We start from the raw sequence: 20,266 nt of genomic DNA, 5'->3' as shown, positions 1-20,266 counted from the left end.
GGGCAATCCTACTTCCGTAGTGATACTGCCTCGGAAACCCAAGGAGGGGTCGCTGTGAGTCGGAGCCAACTCGACGGCACATAACAACAACAACAACATATATATACACACTGATTTGGGTGAAAGTTTACAGAGCCAATTCATTTTCCTTATAGTAGTTGATACTGTATGAAACACTGTTTATTAGGCTAGGTTCTCTAGAGAAGCAAAACCAGTAAAGCTTATATATACGTAGAGAGAAAGAGAAATTTATTTTAGGAAAGTGGCTCACACACTTATAGAAGCTGGCAAGTCCAAAGTTCTTGGATCAAACATCAAGCTGGAGGCTTTTCCCGACTCATGCAGCTACAGGGGCTGAAGAGCTCAAGGTTGGCAGGCAGTATACTGGCTGTTGACTCCAACGAATGATGAATCCAAGATCTCCAGGCCAAATGGTGGATTGTTTGCTCCCGGACAGTTGTAGGCAGCACAACAGGATCCTGATCCACAGAAGAGTGTCTCTTTTCCCAGGATGTCCATAAATATATTGGAAGCAAACCATACCCCTAGGGAAACTCCCTTTCAACAGATTGGCTGCTCAAAACATATACATCTGATCCCATCATGGGAATAACCCACATCACAACTGCTTAAACCACACAGAATTTTGGTCCAGCCAAGTTGACACACAGCTCCAACTATCACAATCAGTGTTTGATATTTACATTATTATGAATATCTAGATACAATTTACATTTGAGTGTGTGGGAGACTGGTTAGTTTTCCTTTCCTGCAAACTTTTTTTGTTTTCCCTAAATGTAATAATTGTCTTGTTTGTTGTGCTCTGTAGATTTATCACTCTTCAACCTATGAAAATCTAATCTCAGTATGCTTAAACATATTAGGTATTTCATCAAGTTTATCTTCTTAAAGGAATCTCTTTAATGAAAATGCTGAGGACATACATATTTTAAAAGGAAATTTGGCCAGTCTCTTCTGACTTTTCTTATTTACATACGCAACACACCATTCGTATGATAAATACGCTTTATATTTTAGTTATTTAGCAGGTTGAATATGTTCTACCAAATTATGTTTATATTTTACCTACCCCTCTTGAGTAATATTATTTTGCATATGATTATAACTCAACAAAATTTTCACAAGGATACCGAAAGTAACTAACCAGAGTTATTGACAAATAACAAAATTACCCTACTGTAATTTTTCTCAACTCTGTGTTTTCCCTACATTTCAATGGCATCAACAAAATAACTTGAGGGAAAATGTTCTTCCAAAACTTGTGAAGCATATTTGTATTCTGTAAAGCCCTTTGGGAAAGCTCTTGTTGATTTAGGAAGGTTAGAAATTGAATCTGTAGTGCCCCTACAGAAAGAATTCTCACTCATCTATCTCAAACAAGTACTTAGGAGTAGTTGAAATCTGCTTATTTTTCTTTGTCATCACCCTTCCTCATGCCCACTCTGATCTATATCTAGCAAGCCCAGTGTGCAAAATAATATATATTTTCTGGCCCATGTGTTTATCTTTCCAACACCTTTCATTTATCTTCCTCTAATAACCAGTTCCTATTGTTGTTTTGACTTGCTTTGTAACTGCCTCTAAATCGACAACGTTACTTATCTGTATAGCTAGAGTGGCCTGTGAAAAGAATGGAAATCCATTCACTCTGTCAAAGAGTTCAAGCCCAACAACCCAATTCTCCCAGAGCAGTGTATGTTTTGGGCATACACTTTACAGTGAAATGTGGCGGCAACTGGACCTGCTCCATGAAGTGTTTCTTATTGTGATTGACAGGTGACTCTTAACAATTACCAGAGTGAGGTTAAACTATTGTGATTTGCCACTAGCTATAAATTTGGGTTTATTTTCAAATCTACAAATTATCTATTTATAGAATAGATAGAAGAATAAAAATTTTTAAATAAAATTTTGCTTGTGTATGGTCTGCATGACTATATCATTTCAGAAATGCTTTATAAGGTAGTTCTCTGTTGCTGTTATCTACTGAAGACACCCATGCTCTTAGGTTTGAGTGCCTTTTCTCCATTATTTCTTTTATTCACACAACATGAACAGAACAGCACAAGCTAAATCACATTTGGTTGAGTGGGGGAAGTTAATTTGACATACCTATTGGTTCAACCCCTTGGCAGTTCAGCATTTGTCATACTGTTTAAAGATTTAGGGTTCCATGGTGTATAAAAGGTTCTGAATAAGTATTTATGTGATGTAGGTTATATAAAAAAAAAATAAAATTAAAAAAAAAAAAAAACTCACTGCCATCAAGTCAATTACAACTCAAAGCAACCCCCATTGGGTTTTCCAGGCTGTAAATCTTTACAGAAGTTAATTGCCCCATCTTCTTTCCATGGAGCAACTGGTGGGTTTGAACCACCAACCTTCTGGTTAGCAGTCAAATGCCTTAGGCACTAAGCCACTAGAGCTCCTAGGCTGTATAGTGGTTCTTATTTAAAGGGCTTCACGATGGAAACATCACCCAAGTCTTTTGATAACCCAAAGCTATAAAAACTCTTATTTTCATTAGTACCCAGAGTAGGAAGCATCTTTATAAATTACAAGACTTCCAGTCTGTTTTCATTATCATTGAACAATAGTGCCTGTAATTGTTTGGTGCTAAATAACTGCTTATTGAATAAATGAATTATTCAGATCAATTCAATATTAAACAATGTCACTTAAAACTCATCAATTGCCTTTTCACTGGAGCAAGGATACATAGATTTCTAAACACATATATTTCTACAGATTCAATGGATAAATTTTAATTCTTGTTGGCCTGCATTTTGAAATGTTGATTACTCTTTTATCCTCTGTGATATAACTTTCTTCAGGGGCTCTTCCTATAGCAGCAAAATATTTATCCTTATCTACTTCATGAGCTGTTCTTCCTTTAACCTAAACCTTAATCAGTTGCCATCAAGTTGATTCTGACTCATAGCAACCCCATGTGTCAGGGTGCAACTGTGTTGAATATGATTCTCAATGCTGATTTTTCAGAAGTAGATTGCCAGGACTTTCTTCTGAATTGCCTCTTGGTGGGCTTGCACCTCCAAGCTTTCAGTTAGCAACGTTCATTAACTGTTTGTACCACCCAGAGATTCTGCCTGGCCTATCAAATAAAGATGATTGGCTCAGTGAATGTTAAGCTGGGATGGTGAAGGAAGGAAATAGGCAGGAAGGTGGAGATGAAGTTTAAGAATCTAGTCAAGTTGAGTTTTAGAGACCAGTGTGACTTTCTGGTATATATATCCAGTAAGTATTTGGACAAGTGAGCTTAAACCCAGGGGAGAGGTCAAGGTTAAAACAGCAATTTTTGGGGAGGGACATCAGAATAAAAACGTTGGAGTCCTTCTCTCTTGCTAACAGAACTCTAACTTAAAAAATATTCCCCTGTCTCCTTTGCAAATGAGCATGGCTATGTGACAGAATTTTGGGCAATAAAAAGTAAGTATGTGTTATCGAATGGGGATTCTTTGTTGTTGTTAGGTGCTGTTGAGTCAGCTCCTACTCATAGAGACCTTATGCACAGCAGAACAGAACACTGCCTGGTCCTGTGCCAGCCTCAAAATCCTTGCTATACCTGAGCCCATTGTTGCAGTCACTGTGTCAACCCATATTGTTGAGGGCCTTCCCCTTTTTTGTCGACCCTACACTTTACCAAGCATGATATCCTTCTCCAGGGAATGGTCCTTTCTGACAACATGACCAAAGTAGATGAGACCAAGTCTGGTCATTCTCACTTCCAAGGAGTGTTCCAGCTGCACTTCTTGTAGGACAGACTTGTTCATTCTTTTGGCAGTCTTTTGGTACTTTGAATATTCTTTGCAAACTCCACAACTCAAAAGCATCAACTTCTTTGGTCTCCTTTGTTCATTGTCCAGCTCTCACATGCATATGAGGTGATTAAAAATACCATGGCTTGGGTTAGGCACACCTTAATCTTCTTGAAGGAGACATCTTTGGTCTTCAGCACTTTAAAGAGGTCTTTTGCAGCAGATTTGCCCAGTGCAATATGTCATCTGATGTCTTGATAGTCCTAAAACAGATGACAGGTACAACTAGCTCTTGTTCTTTACCTGTCCTGCCTATGCCTGAATATCAGTACATGTTATGGTTGGAACTGCAGTTTTCATCTTGTGCTGACCATGAGAGAAAGGCCAAGAGGCATTAGCACCAGCTCAGGATGGCCTACCCTACCTCTCCAATCCTGCTAGGAAAGAAAAATAAACTCCTATCCTGTGCAGCCTGCTCTTTTCAGAGTCTCTTTTGTGTTAAATGAAATGTATAACTGATAATGATCCTGAGTGAGATACACCTAGGAAAATTTTTAGAGAGGGAAAGAACAGGAGTTGTGAGAACTTTGGAGAAGACTAATGTTTAAGGACTGAACAAAAGAGGAATAGGTGGTGCAAACAGTTAATGAACGTGGCTACATTAACCTCAGTTAGAGGTTCAAGTCCACCGAGAGATGGCAATCTCCCTCTGAAAATCAGTCATTGAAATATTCTGCAGTTCTATTCTGGCATACATGGGGTTGCCATGGGTTGGAACAGACTCAATGGCAATTGGTTTAACTAGTAGGCCAGTCATCATGCTAGAAGCTGACTATGCCAGTATGAATGAGACATATTATCTACCAAAAGATATGTATCATCTCATCTGGAAGTAGTGGATGATGTCAAGCGCTGCTCAGATCCCTTCTATAGGACCAGCACTCTTTTTCCAGCTGTTGGGTATATTAGATGTTCTCTCTTCCAGAATGCTTTCAGCTGAAGAAAGATGCCTATGGTCAAGCTCACTTTCTAGGAGCATTTGTTGAATTTGGAATATAACGTGGGACAAATATGAAGACCTGTCCAATACATGAGTTTTTTAAGGCATCATCTGAGACTAATGATGTGACTGCATCACAATTCAACTCCTCTCTCTGTTTATTCCTCTCTCTTCATTCACTCACCAACAGGTGTAGTTCTGGAGAGTGATCCCCAGTAAACTTCTTGAATGCAACCTCAGTAAAGAGTCTTTTTTATAAGAACCTTTTGTACAACAGGGTATCAGGAATGATAGTAGGAACCAGATATTAAAATGGAATTTTCAAGCTTAATGACCAGCAGTACGTACCACTTGTTGTAAGTAGTAATGATTGCCCTGGCACATTTTAGTGTTACAACTGTTACAACATTCACAGTTGGTGAACTGGCATAGTGGTAGACAGTAATGTACTGGCAGGGGCCTCTGGGAAGTTTGGAGAAGTGGTAATTAAAGAACTGTGAAATGAGAGGGCTGTTGCTGGGTATGACAGGCTTGAAGTGATGAATCAACAATTCAAGGTGAAGTGTGAAAGCCAGAGAGTCTCCTTGGCAGCAATAAAGAGACTCATCTGCAACCGGAGGGCAGAGAAAGGGGAGTCTAAGGCCTAGAACTTAATTACAAGAGTAGCAGAATACCAGAGAAGGTTGAATTCTCAATCTCAGCAATTTGTTTATACCTAAGTAGGATTTGAATTGGAAAAGAATGGGACCCTACAGTTGGAATCTTAGTTATACAGTAAAATATAAAATGTAAAATCTTGGCTTATACAGTAAAATATCTTAAATTTCCTGTTCCCTCTATATCTTCTGCAGAAATGCCCTCTCTTTTAAAGGCTAGCTCTCCCTCTGCTTTGTTTAAGACAATGCAGAGGCTTCTGTCTAAAAAACAAAATGAACTACCTTCAGAACTGATACATTTTTTCCAAAAGAGAATAACTGTGGTTAAGTTAAAACATAATACAGGTGAGGATGTTCTGCGTCTGCAAAGAGAAGGAAAGGACTACCCTCCAAAGAAACTACAGAACCAAGTCAACATGTTCCAGCAAGAGCCAGAAAAGTATGCAAGGCATTGGTTTTTGAGTGTGTTGATCAAGAGGATCAAAACATAAAGTTAGGAAAGGAAAACTTTGTTAATGTGGTACAACTCTGCCATGATATATGATTTAATGTCATAGCAAGAACACCAGGAGATGGGGCACATATGCTGATAGGATGGTCTTGGAAATTAGGAGAAAGTGATGGTGATGCATATTGAAGAAGAAATGCTGGAATTTCCATGACCAACAGTGGAAAACTGTGAGTGAGGAAAGGGGAGGGAAAAGAACATTCTTTCAACTGATCTCAATGGAATAATTGAAAATAAACTGTAGGTACCGTGGTCTGAAACATCGTTCATGCAAACATTCATGTACTTATTATGGGACACACACTGTCTTGGTTCTGGGGACTTAAAATTGAATAGACCCTAGTCTGTGATCTCTCATAGCTTATATCAAGGAAGTGAGGTGAGTAAATTAAAGGGTACTCTACAGTTTGACTTTGAATAGATCTTAGGGAAATAGTGATTCAGTAGTGGCTTGGCCACATGCTAGTTTTGTGAGCTCGGTGATGTTACTTTTCCTTTCTATGTTGTTGTTATGTGCCATCAAGTCGGACCTGACTCATAGCGACCCCTCCTTGGGTTTCCGAGACAGCATCACTACGGAAGTAGATTGTCCCATCCTCCTTCTGAGGAGTGGCTGGTGGGTTTGAACTGCCTGAACCGCCAGCCTTCTGGTTAGCAGTCAAGTGCCTTAGGCACTATGCTACCAGAGCTCCCCTTTCCATACCTAAGGAAAATACTGGAATATACATCTTTAAGATCATCTTTGAAGATAAAATGAAATAATGCATGTGAAGTACTCAGCAGAGTGCTTAGGATATTGTAAGTGCTCTGTCAATGTTTGCTCTTATTATTATGACTGTAATGATGGTAGTTGACACATAGTAAGCTCCAGAAATGCTTAGAAAAGCTATCATCAAGTCTGCTACTGTTTAGACACCTAGGTTCTAGGTATCAGTAAGGAAATATAAGTGCCTTCAATTTTCTTTTAAGGCTTACAGTCTACTATACTAAAGTCTTTCCTTTTTGTTTTAACAGTAATAATAATCAACTTCTCTTTGTATAGCATCTTAACATCCACTGATAGTTTCTTTCATTCATCCATTCACTTACTGATTTACTTATTGACCATTTCAATCAGTCCCTAATTTTTTCTAAGCAATGTGCCAGATGCTGGAGATACCAAGATGAAAAAAAGATAGTTCTTGTCCTCAAAGAACATCATCTCTTTTGATTCATACCACAACCTTATGAGTCATAGATTATTATACTCTCTTCTTTAATAAATGAGTTTTCAGACCAGTGAGTAATATTAACCCACACAAAGTTGTACAGCCAGAAAGTGGTAGATCCATACTGTGGCTAGATCCTCTGGTTGGCTATAATGCTCATGCTTTTCTTCTGTGCCACAGGTGGTATTCAGATGTAAGAAATTGTTGGTCTTCTTGCAATTAAGTGTGTATCTTCTAATTATAAACTTTAAAAGGAGCAATGGCTTTGTTTTATGTCAATAACCTGAAGTTTGTGACAGTGCTAAACTAGGTCAGTGCTGCACCTTATTCACCAAGAGGCTTTTGCAGGAAAACTTTTGAAACTGCTACTTGGAAACCCAAGGAGGGGTGACTGTGAGTCAGGGCCAACTCGATGGCACACAACAACAACAACAACTGGTGGAATAGTTGGAGCCAATAAAAAGTAACATGTCTCTGGTCTCTAAAACACATTGAATTGAATGCAAATAACACAAACTTAGAATCATAACAGACCGTGGATATATGGATAGCTGGTTGGGGAACAGACTGCACATGAGGAAGAAATTATAAAAGAAAATAACTCAGTAGTAAAATAGGAATGAAATAATCAAATTTGCCAGTGATATCTAAAATACTCTGACAGGTTTCAAGCCACAAGAGCAGGAGGCCATGTGTGCCAAAGGCAGAACTGAGCAAAGCGTCATTGAGATCAGATGGAATCTGGAGAGACCTTCAGAAAAACTTGTTATTGTTAGCTTCTCATGTGTAGGCCCATGGCTCATGGCAACCCCATGCACAGTGGAACAAACTGCTTCCTGGTCCTGCGCCGTCCGCTTAGTAGATTGGTGATTAGACACTGTGATTCATAGGATTTTCCCTGGCTAATTTTTAGAAGAAGATTTCAGGCCTTTCTTCCTAGTTTGTCTTGTCTGGAGCCTTCAATGAAAGCTTTTATACATCAGAATAACACACAAGCCTTCAATGACAGATATATGGTGGCAGTTCATGAGAGGCAGTAACCAGAAATCAGACCCAGGTCTCCCTCACGAAAAGCAAGAATTCTGCCACTGAACCATCAATGTCCTCTGGAAAAAAAAAAAAAAAAAAACCTGAACTATCAAGAAAACATCATAGTGACTCAGGCACTTGATTGCTAAGCCACTCCTCGGAAGGAAGGTTGGGCAATCTACTTCCATAGTGATACTGCCTCGGAAACCCAAGGAGGGGTCCCTATGGGTTGGGTCTGACTCGACAGCACAAAACAACGGCAAAACAAGGAACAAACCTCATCTATAGTTTTTGATTATGTATAAGTTTTGGAGGAGCTCTGATGGCACAGTGGTAAAGGCGTTCAGCTGTTAACTAAAAGGTTAGCAGTTTGAACCCACTAGCCACTCTAAGAGAGAGATGAGGTAGTTTGCTTCTGTAAAGATTTACAGCCTTGGAAACTCTGTGGAGCAAGTCTACTCTGTCCTATAGAGTTGCACTAAGTCAGAATCAATTGGCTGGCAGTGGGTATTTTTGATTTAAGAGTTCTGGATTTAATTTAAAGGTTTTAATATATAGGAACTACTCATAATATTCTGTTGTGACTACTAAAACTGACTCTCTCTCTCTGGTCTAGGACCAGATTAAGCTGCTAGTATTTGCACAGGCAAGGAGTTCTGGTGGCCTAGTGAGTAAAGCATTTGGCTGCTAACCACAAGGTCAGCAGTTCAAACCCACCAGCTGTTCCATAGAAGGAAGATGAGACAATCTACTTCCATAAAGATTTACAGTCTTGGAAACCCAATAAGGATTATTATGAGTCAGAATCAACTTGATGACAATGGGTTTTGGCTTATTTGCACAAGGAGACAGCTCAGAGGGCAGGAATGCATAGGAAGAAAGGACACAGGGAATAGGTAACCACAGGGAGGAAATGGGAAAAGAGCTGTTACATTATGGGGATTGCAGTGTGTGATAGTTGGAGCTGTGTGTCAACTTGGCTGGACCACAATTCTGTGTGGTTTAAGCAATTGTGATATGGGTTATTCCCATGATAGGATCAGATGTATATGTTTAGCCAATCTGTTGAAAGGGAGTTTCCCTAGGGGTGTGCCCTGCTTCCAGTATATTTATGGACATTCTGGGAAAAGAGACACTCTTCTGTGGATCGGGATCTTATTGTGCTGCCTACAACTGTCCATGAGCGAACAATCCACCATTCGGCCTGGTGATCTTGGATTCATCATTCATTGGCATCAACAGCAGGTATACTGCCTGCCAACCTTGAGCTCCTCAGCCCCTGCAGCTGCATAAGTCGGAAAAAGCCTCCAGCTTGACGTTTAATCCAAGAACTTGGGACTTTCCAGCTTCTATAAGTGTGTGAGCCATTTTCCTAAGATAAATTTCTCTTTCTCTCTAAGCTTTACTGGTTTTGCTTCTCTAGAAACGCAGCCTAACACACTAATCTAATCAAAAAATACTATAATTATATCTCTAGGATGGGAAGAAGGTAAAGGCATGTAAGTATGTATATGTGTGAGAGAGAGAAAAAGGATGTGCTCACATGCGTGTGCAGGCACACACATACAAACACACACATATAAGGTGAGAGTCAATAAATAATGCCTAAATTGAAAGAAAAATAGCAGTATAAGCATAGTATAAGGGAATATAATGGCAAATACTAAACAGCGAAAAAATGTTTAAATGGTTACCTTTGGAAAGCAGAAAATGGAGTGTTTGGAAATGCTATTTCTTAACAAGCTCTAGAGAACAATTTGACTCTTTAAATTCTGTACTAGTATAATTCTGATAAAATAAAACTACTTACATTTAGAAATGAATGTTACATCACCCATCTCAAACTCACTGCCATCCATTCAATTATGACTCATAGTGACCAACACAGCATGTGATAAAAATAAATATATGCTTATATATGTAGTTAAGATTGCCAAAGTTTAATAATTCTTATTTCTGAGGAGTGAGATTATACCATGGAAATGAGGGGTAGGATTTTTGTTTCATATATGGTACATGATTTGAGTTTTTTGAATGAGCATGGATTGTTTTATGAAAATAAAAAAATTATGAAATAAAACATATTATGAATTATGTAATAATTTCACTTAGATTAAAACTGATTTTTACACAGTCTTGAACATTTGGAAATGCTCTAACAAACTGAATGAATTATATATTTATCATTAGGAGAGTTTGATTTAGGGATGATATAACTGTGTGATATACAAGAACTAATCATGTGACATATTTAATGAGGCTAAGTCAGATCATTGTCATAAAATGCTATACATTTTTAAAGTGCATAAAAATTAATGTATTAATTATAACACCTGGGGAAGGTGTAGGCTATTAGTAAACCACAAGTGGGCAAATAGTAACCCAGAAGCTTAAAATGTTCTCTTTAAGAAAACCCAAGGCCATTCTGAGCCTTCTAGAATTGATTAGCATTCAAACATCTATCCAGATAGGTGAATGTTTGGTTACTGTGGGCAGTTAAATGAAGCTCAACCCTCACTGAGTTGAGATTAATTTCTCTAGGGTTGAATATGTGGTTAGCTAGGTTGGACAGAGAACTGAATGAATAAAGCCAAGTTTCTTGCTTTGATCCTCAAGTGGGTGGCCCAACTTGGCTCAATGACTTAGCCAGAGACTACACGCCCAACCCCAGCAATCTCAGAACTGTGTGCCCTTAGCCACAAAGAGGATTAGTCAGGAGAGTGTGGTTAATCCATATAAATCCATCCACACTACCAAAGAGTTCAAGCAATATTCCACTATGTTAGGTAACTGGCAACACATTTTATGAGAAGTTAACATATTAATTTAGAATGCTATTTTACTCCTGGTACTGAGGATTGCAGCTCCTAGAACATTTCTGCTTTCTTCAGGCATCTCTAGAAAACTATCATTCAGTGCATGTTTGATCATTTTCACTGGTTGTGTGGGTGGGCTGTATTCATCATGTCAAATGACCACCCACTGCATTATTAGACAATGACAGTTGTTAAACAACTTCTTACTACTAATGTGCTGTTCTCTGGGACAGCATAGAATAATTCTAATCTTTCCCTAAATGTGCGTACACAACCTGTGGCCTCCTAAGTCTTTCTTTTTCCTGACAAAACACTTTTCCTTTTTTTTTTTAACCATTTATCCAATGTCCTGCTTTTCATATTCTTATGATCCAGTTGTGTTCTGGACATCAAAGTCCATTAGAAAAGAGGGTATCCTTTTCATGAGACAAATTTTGAGATTTGGTCCACCTTGTGTAAGTAGGAAGATAACCCTCTTGTTCTGTGTAGGTCTGTGAACATAGCACAAAAACAAGAAGATATTGGTGGCTCTGATCCCCATATTGGTTTGTGTTGACCTCTGAATTTAATGCTGACCCATCCTCTGGGATGTAAAAACCATCAGAGCAGCAAATAATGGAACAAAGTGAAATACTGAATCCATATTGAGAAAGGAAATAACCCTAGAGATGGGTAACAAATTATTTTGTGAGCCATGTGGTTTCCCAATTATTGCTCTCAATAAAACTGAAGTAGAACTTAATCCCGTTACCAAAAGATAGATTATTAAAAATAACTTTTGATGATAGACCTCTATGCAATTGTGTAACTCAGAAAATTGTAAAGGTTTTTTTAGTGTTTAGAGTCACAAAAATGAATAAAAATTGTAATCATATTAATGATGAACCCTGTTTCACTATTAATATATGTTCATGGGTTCATGAACTACTTTTCTAAAAACACTATTCATCTTATTGAAGAAATATCCCCTATATTGGCATATCTCAGATACGTTGTGGGTTTGGTTCCAAATCACCCCACTAAAGTGAATATCACAATAAAGAGAATCACAAGAAAGTTTTGGTTTATCAGTGCATATAAAAGTTATATTTATACTATACTGTCTGTTAAGTGTGCAATAGCATAATGGAAAGGTATGAAACATTGTGAGAATTACCAAAATGTGACACAGAGACAAATAATGAGCACGTACTGTTGGAAAAATGGCACCAATAGACTTGCTTGACTCAGGGTTGTGACAGACTTTCAATTTGTAAAGAATATAATATTTGTTCAAGTACAATAAAACAAGGTATGCTTGTAAAAATTTGTATAATAAAGATGTATTCAAATCTGTAACAATGTATGTTGCTTTGGTCAATTATATGCTAATAAAAATATTAAATTAATATTATTAACAGATTTAAGTTATTTTAATTAATTAATTTAAGTTAATAATTAAATGTTTACTGAAGCATAAACAGTGAGAATTTTATGGTACAAGATAGTTTTTAAAAATTATATTTAAATTCATATACATATTTTTATTAAACTCTTGTAGAGTGATTAATAAACATAAAAATTGGAAAAGTAGGATAAAATATGAATTCACATAGAAAGGGGGTCAGTATAAAAAATGCATACAGTTAAAGAAGGGCTTGCTCCTGTACATTAAAAAAATATATGCTTATGGGTATCAAATGATTAAATCTAAATTCCACTGGAGATTTTTAAAAATTGATGTAACCATTTTATTTTTAAAAGTCAATAGTATCAACATATCACAAATAACATTCTTGGGAACTACTTAAGTTTATTTATATATTTATATAAATTTATATAAATTTACAGATGTCAGATTAAAACTGTGTAAGAATTTTTTTTTTTTTACTTTTTTAAATGAAAATGAAACATAATTTATGTCATTTTCCCTTAAATTAATAAAAGAGTTTGAAGACCACTTCCTTAAGTCTGGTACTACTTACCCACACTCTGGACAAAGTTATTAGGAAACTCTTGGGAGGAGTATCTCAACTACATAACCCCTTAGAGATCTTGCAGGAACGCTAAGTGCCAAAAGCTGAAGTGATACACTTAAAAGTAAAGACTGGGTGGAAATGCAGACGTGGGGAAACCAAGAATATTATGTTGGTATTTGTTGCTATTGAATTGGTTCCAATTCATTGCAACCTGATGTAAAACAAAAGGAAACATCACCTAGTCCTGTGGCCCTGCACTTTCGTTATGATTGTCTATGTGTTTGAGTCCTTAAGAACAGTAAAAAATAAAAACAAAAACGTTTCTGATTCATAGTGACCCTCTAGGACAGAATAGGACTTCCCCACAATCCAAGGCTATACCTCTTTACAGAAGCAGATGCCACATCTTGCTCCTTCAGAGCAGCTGGTGGGTTCAAATCATTGACCTTTCAGTTAACAGCCAAGCAGACTGTGACATCTTTCTCCCATGGAGCAGCTGGTCAAGTGCTTTAACCACTGTGCCACTAGGGCTTCTTCCTTAGTGATTAGTCTTAGAAACCCTGTGGGACAGTTCTGCTCTGCCTTATAGGATCTCTATGAATCAGAACTGACTCTGTGACACGTAACAGCAAGCATAGTTCATCTCATTCCTTCCTGTATACTATAATAGACTTTGACTACGAGACTTCTCTTAATGGTGTAAAACTGATATCCACCCCACCTCATATTTAGTATATAGGAGTCAAATATTTGATGCCTGCACTTTAGGTAAAGAAAAGTGCTTTAAACCTAGTTTCAGCAGAACATATATTTCACTTATTTGTGTGCTTTTAAATTGTCAAAGGTTTAATGACTGTCAGAATTCCATTTGTGAGCTCTCCACGGACAATTTTAGTCGTGCTGCACTTAAACGATTGAAACCCTTCCTTGCCTATTGATTTTTCATACCATGTGAAATGGAACCCTGTCTCTTACTGGGTTTTGGAAAAGTACACATAGATGCTGCCACAACCTTTGATTTAATTTGAGGGCCTCATTTCCTGCCTGATTGAGTTCATGTACTTGTGTGGAAAATTATCCAGCCTCATCATAATAGCCCCATGAGTTGGTCCTTTGAGGAAAACTAGAGTGGGTTCACAAAGCCTCTTCCACCCAAGAAAAAGGACATCTGACTCACCAGGGCCCAGGAAAGAGGAAAGGAGGCTGGGATGAGATTGACTCAGATATGCCTGGTGGGAGGGTAGTTCCTCGGCCTGAAAGGAGATGGAGGGTTTATTTGGCAACTAACAAAATATTTTAGAAATTACTTTGTTCTCACTAGTTTTGCGCTTACTTTTAAATAAACATTTTTGACTGCTGTAGCCATTTCTACACTTGGATAGATCTGAACAGGATGACACACCCTGATTAAAAATGGAATATGTAAGTAGTTATGAAGAAGAAAATAGAAAAATTGATTTTCACTCCCCTAGCACCAATATAGGAGCTCTGGTAGCTTAGTGCCTAAGGCACTTGACTTCTAACCAACGGCTGGCGGTTCAAACCCACAGCCACTCTTCGAAAGGAAGATGGGGCAATCTACTTCCGTAGTGATACTGCCTTGGAAACCCAAGGAGGGGTCGCTATGAGTCATGTCTGACTCTCCAGCACATAACAACAACAACAACAGCACCAATATAACTACCGTATTTCATAGAATAAAGGAGTTGTATAATATGTTACCACCACCCATCTGTCAGTTTTTGTACTGTGGTGGCTAGCAAGTTGCTATGATATAGGAAACCATGCCACCAGTATTTCTAATACCAGCAGGGTCATCCATTGTGGTCAGGTTTCAGAGGAGCTTCCAGACTAAGACAGACTGAGAAGAAAGTCTGACAATCTACTTCCAAAAAGTTCCTAATGAAAACTCTAGGGATCACAACAGAAAAAAGTCCTATGTAGTGCTGGGAGATGAAATCTTAGATTGGAAGACATTCAAAATGCACAGCAGCCACAAGAGTCAATCAAATCAATTGGACGACAGTGAGTTTGGTTTGGTTTTGGTTACAACAATGAAGATAGCACAGGACTGGGAAACATTTGGTTCTATTTTACAGGGGATCACCATGAGTAGGAGCTGACTCAATAGCAGCTAACAACAACAAATACAACATCATTTCCATAGTCCTCTCCTGTTCCACTGGCGGTAATTATGCTCATTAATATGGCAAAATCAACAGAAAAACATTACTGGAATTAGAAAATTACCTAAAGGATATGCCCTGTGGATACTGAATTAGTAGAATTATAGACTTCCAGAGTTAAAGTAACACTATAAATGATCCAATCCAGCAGCCTGGTTTCCAGACAAGGGATTCTGAGGCCAGTGAGTTCAGATTGCCCACTCAGTGGTGAATACTGGCAAAGCTAGCAATGAAATCCTGCTCTAGTCTACTATTTTTCATACCGCACTTTGTTTCTAATGTGCTTGTGGTTAAAGGAGACATTGTTAAAATAAGTACAGAGACCTCTCCTCCTTTGGTAGTTCTGTTAATTGGCAAATTAAAACAGACCTAACCCACTTCTTCCCTACTTCCTCCCTCCACTGCAGAATCCAGAGAAGCTAAATACTACCTGTCTCAGTTACCATTGCATGTAGAGGTGCTCATGTAACATAGATCTGGCCAATGAAATGCTATAAAAATGCAATGAATAACTGATACTTGCCATGGTTCTAGAGAAGATTTTGCTTTTTTGAGATAAAAGATATACAGAACTACTTTTGTCTTTTTTTCTTTCTTCCTGCCTTAAATGTGAATTTGCAACCTGGAGCTAAGCCAGTCAGCATGAAGACAAGAAAATTGTGGGAATGTCCCAACAAGTTAGAGTCACTGAATCATCACCAACAGCTGCCTATTTCCAGATTTGCTATGTGAGAAAAATGAACTCCTCTTTGTTTAAGCCACTATATGTGTATATTTTGTTACTTGCAACCCAAAACATTCCTTACTATATTACCTTTCCCTCTTTTTTTTTTTCCATAAACATATGCTATAAAAAAGGAGATCCAGGAGAACTCAGGAGCCCAAACTGAGGTTAAGTGTATGCCTGTAGCTTTGGCTACTGGAACAAATTTGTGAAGTGTACCTCAGGGTCTGTCTGCTACCTCTTTTTCTGGGTTCTCATCCCTACTTTTACTCACTCCCTGTAGTGGATTGAATAGTGGCCTCAAAAAATATGTACTAATCCTAAGAATGTAAGCTTATTTGGAAATTTAGTCATTGCAGGTGTCATTAAGTTAAGGATTATGAGATGAGATCATCCTGCATTTAGGATTGGCCCTAAATCCAATGACTGATAGTCTTAGAAGAGAAAAGAATGAGACATTCGATACACTCAGCACCCAGAGGAAAAGGCCGTGCTAAAGCAAAGCCAGAGATAGAAGGGCAGCCACAAGCTAAGAAATGCCAAGGTTTGCCAGCAGCCCATAGGAGCCAGAAAAGAGACACAAAATGTGTTTTTCCTCAGAGGCCTAGGAGGGAATATGACCTTGCTGATGGCTTCATTTTGGATTTCTGGCCTCCACAACTGTTGGAGAATATATTTCTGTTACTTCAAGCACCTAGGCTGAGATCATCTGTTACAGCAGCCTTAGAAAACTCAAACATGCCCCCAAAAGGCCCAGTGCTTTGACCCTGTTCAATCTCATCTGGTCATATAGGAAAGCAGGCTAAAAAGAGAAACTGAGCTATTCTTAACACGCTTTTGTAGGTGTCATCCAGTCAATTCTAACTCTTAGTGACTTTATGTACAATAGAACAAAACTCTGCCAAGTCCTGTGCCAGTCTCACTATCCTTGCTGTATCTGAGCCCATTGTTGCAGCCAGTGTCAGTCCATCTTGTTGAGGCCTTCCCTTTCTTTGTTGACCCTCCACATTGCCAAGCACAATATCCTCCAGGGAATGGTCCCTTCTAACAACATGACCAAAGAAGGTGAGAAGAAGTCTGGCCATTCTCTCTTCTAAGGAACATTCCTGCTGCACTTCTTCCAGGACGTATTTGTTAGTTTTTTTTTGGCAGACCATGATACTTTCAATATTCTTCACCAATACCATAACTCAAAAGTGTCAACTCTTCTTCTGTCTTCTCTATTCTGTCTTCTCTGTTCATTGTCAACTTTCACATGCATATGAAGTTTGGGCTAGGTGCACCTTAGTCTTCAAAGACACATCTTTGCTCTTCAGCACTTTGAAGAGGTCTTTGCAGCAGATTTGCCCAGTGCAATATGATGTCTGATTTCTTGACTGCTGTTTCCATTGGTGTTGATTGTGGGACCAAGTAATGTGAAACCTTTGACAACTTCAATCTTTTGAAGTTATCTATTACCAAAATGGTGGAATTCCAAGAATCAATGGAGTGCCTCTTTAATAATTCTCAGAGCATGGGTAAAGCTATCCTGCTGGACTTTTTGTTTTTAATATGAAAGCCCTACTCTGGAACACAGCACAGGATTAGCATATTGGTTGAAAACATGGCATTTTACTAAGTAGGCTAGCAGTTATATGGATTTTTTTGTTTGTTTTCCCAAAATATTCACATCAACCCATTGAATCCCTAGAGGATCCTGAGAAAGCTGTCACCAGTACCCCTTTCTCCATTAGCGATCTTTTATGACCCACATACCTTCCCTGGTCCTGTCTCTTTCTTTTTCCACACTAACTTTGGAGTCATTGTGCCAGACCATGACCCTAAGATTATGCCAGTCCTGCTGGTTGTGCCAGTCTTTGACTAGGAAGGGAAAATTCAGGAAATTCAACAACTAATTCATTATTGGCCTAGAAAAAGGGTCTACATTTTATTTAAAAACTCTCTCCATCTATTATGGATTCTAAAAGAGGCCACATTAAAATTGTAATTAATGAAAGAAATGTTAATTGCAAGTGATCTATTACTTAATGAGTTCATGATTCATTAACTTGAAAAAAATTTATTTGTTTGCATAACATGAATCTCAATGATGGAACTATATAATTATTTAGTATGAATGATGATAGCATTCTTAATAAAATTAGGACAATTTTTGGTGAATTTTATAAATTAAGATTAATTAATAATAGTCCATATAGCAGTTTTATATATCATATATATATATATACATATGGTTGTTGTTGCTGTTATTTGCCGTTGAGTCAGACCTGACTCATAGTGACCCCTCCTTGGGTTTCCAAGGCAACATCACTATGGAAGTAGATTACCCAACCTTCCTTCCGAATATATATATACATACATATATATAATACTTATAATTGTTAAAATGTTCTAATGTCGTTCTAATATAATAGCTCAAATTATAGCACCAAATACTTAACCTTATAGTAAAAGTTTTCTAAGTCACTGAAATGAGCTAATAAAATTAAAATTGTATTCCTACTTTCAAATTTGCATGTTTAGGAACATCTGGACTTGGGGCAGGAATGGGGATGAGGAGGGGTTAGACACAATGGTTTCATTTCATCTAGATTAAAATTTCTAGCATGCTTTTAAGAAACAAATAGTATACATGATAGTTTTGTAGAAAGAGTGCATTGTAATCATAATGTAATCATTGCATTCATAATTTTTACTTCCTGAAATAAGCAGCAAGATGAAAAAAAAGAGAGACAGAAGAGAGTTACTCTATGATCCGTTCAGTTCAAGACAGTTGCTAGGTCCTGAAGTTATCATTTGGCTTAATCATTTTCTTTTCCTGGATTGAAAAAATGGCACACTTCTAGAATTATAGGTAGTCTTCATCTTCTGATAGATGTGATTCTGATGACTACATCATAAATTGCTTCTGACTTATATTAAATATCTCTATTCTATTTCTTTTTTCTTTTAGTTTTCATTCTCAGTATCTTTATGAATCCTATCTTTGGACATCTGCAAATGAACATCTAGAATGAGGACCTCAGCAAATTCTGTGCTGCAATATTGTATGTAGTACATATTACTGACCATAAGATGTACCAAAAAAGGGGGAGGGCAGAGGGTCATAAGTGAGGTTCAGCGTAAGTAATTTGGATTCGTTGTAAGGATACATTGGGGGACTACTTGAACTGAAAAGCTGTTTCAGATACTAAACCAAACCAAACCTACTGCCACCCAAATTGTCCAGTTGCTTCTGACTCATAGTGATACTACAGGACAGAATAGAAATGCCTTATAGGATTTCCAAGGCTGTGAGCTTTACAGATAGCCCTGCTAGCACAGTGGTAAAAGAATTTGGCTGCCAGCTCAAAGATCAAGGCTTTGAACCCACCAGTCCTTCCACTGGAGAAAGATGTGGCAAAATGTGGCAATCTGCTTCACAACCCTGACAACCCTATGGGGCAGTTCCACTCTGACCTATAGGGTCATTATAAGTTGGAATCAACTCAACAATAGTGGGCTTGGCTTTTTGGTTTGTAATCTTTACAAAACCAACTGCCACTTCTTTTTTTTCTGGGGAGCAACTGGTGGGTTCAAACCACCCACCTTTTAGTTAGTAGCTGAGTGTTTTAACCACTGTGCAACCAAGACTCCTACCTGCAGATAACCCATAGATACTTCAATAATCCTACTTTAGACAATGTACTGTGGTGGGTTGCGTGTTGCTGTGATTCTGGAAGCTATGCCACCATTATTTCAAATATCAGCAGGGTCACTCATGGTGGAGAGGTTTCAGTGAGGCTCCCAGACCAAGAGAAACTAGGACACTGTCTGGAAAAAATGGCCACTTGAAATTTTACAAATAGCAGTGAAATATTGTCTGTTATAGTACCAGAAGAGGACCCCTCAGGTTGGAAAGCACTTAAAATGTGACAGGGAAGAGTTCACTCCTCAAATTAGTATTGACCTTAATGACATGGATAGAATAAAACTTTTGAGACCTTCATTTGCCAACGTGGCTCAACTCAAAATGAGAACAAACAACTGCAAATATCCATTAATAATCAGATGTGGGATATATGAAGTATAGTTGTTGTTGTTGTTAGATGTTGTCGAGTCAGCTCCAACTCATAGCGACCCTATGTACAACAGAACAAAACACTGTTTCATCCTGAAGTATGAATCTAGGAAAATTGGAAGTTGTCAAAAATGCAGTGAAATGCATAAAGATTGATATCCTAGACATTGTTGTTGTTATGTGCCGTTGAGTCAGACCTGACTCATAGCGACCCCTCCTTGGGTTTCCGAGTCAGTATCACTACAGAAGTAGATTGCCCCATCTTCCTTCTGAGGAGTGGCTGGTGGGTTTGAACCGCCAGCCTTCTGGTTAGCAGTCAAGTGC

At 38.0% G+C, this 20,266-nt stretch overlaps 1 protein-coding gene across 1 annotated transcript in view; it reads right to left on the bottom strand.

Annotated features, from left to right (window-relative positions):
• LOC103192049 (60S ribosomal protein L12-like) overlaps positions 1-17,685 on the bottom strand; it is a 72,856-nt gene extending 55,171 nt beyond the window's left edge. The window contains 1 exon segment of the mRNA XM_007934959.1: positions 17,638-17,685. Coding sequence (XP_007933150.1) covers positions 17,638-17,685 — 48 coding nt within the window.
• Positions 17,686-20,266: the final 2,581 nt, after the last annotated feature.

Source organism: Orycteropus afer, unplaced genomic scaffold (genome assembly GCF_000298275.1).
Source record: "Orycteropus afer afer isolate SDZICR_OR568_19922 unplaced genomic scaffold, OryAfe1.0 scaffold00023, whole genome shotgun sequence".
Taxonomy (NCBI): Eukaryota; Metazoa; Chordata; class Mammalia; order Tubulidentata; family Orycteropodidae; genus Orycteropus; species Orycteropus afer.
Note: the sequence above shows the minus strand (reverse complement) of the source record. Positions and strands in the feature narration are given on the sequence as shown.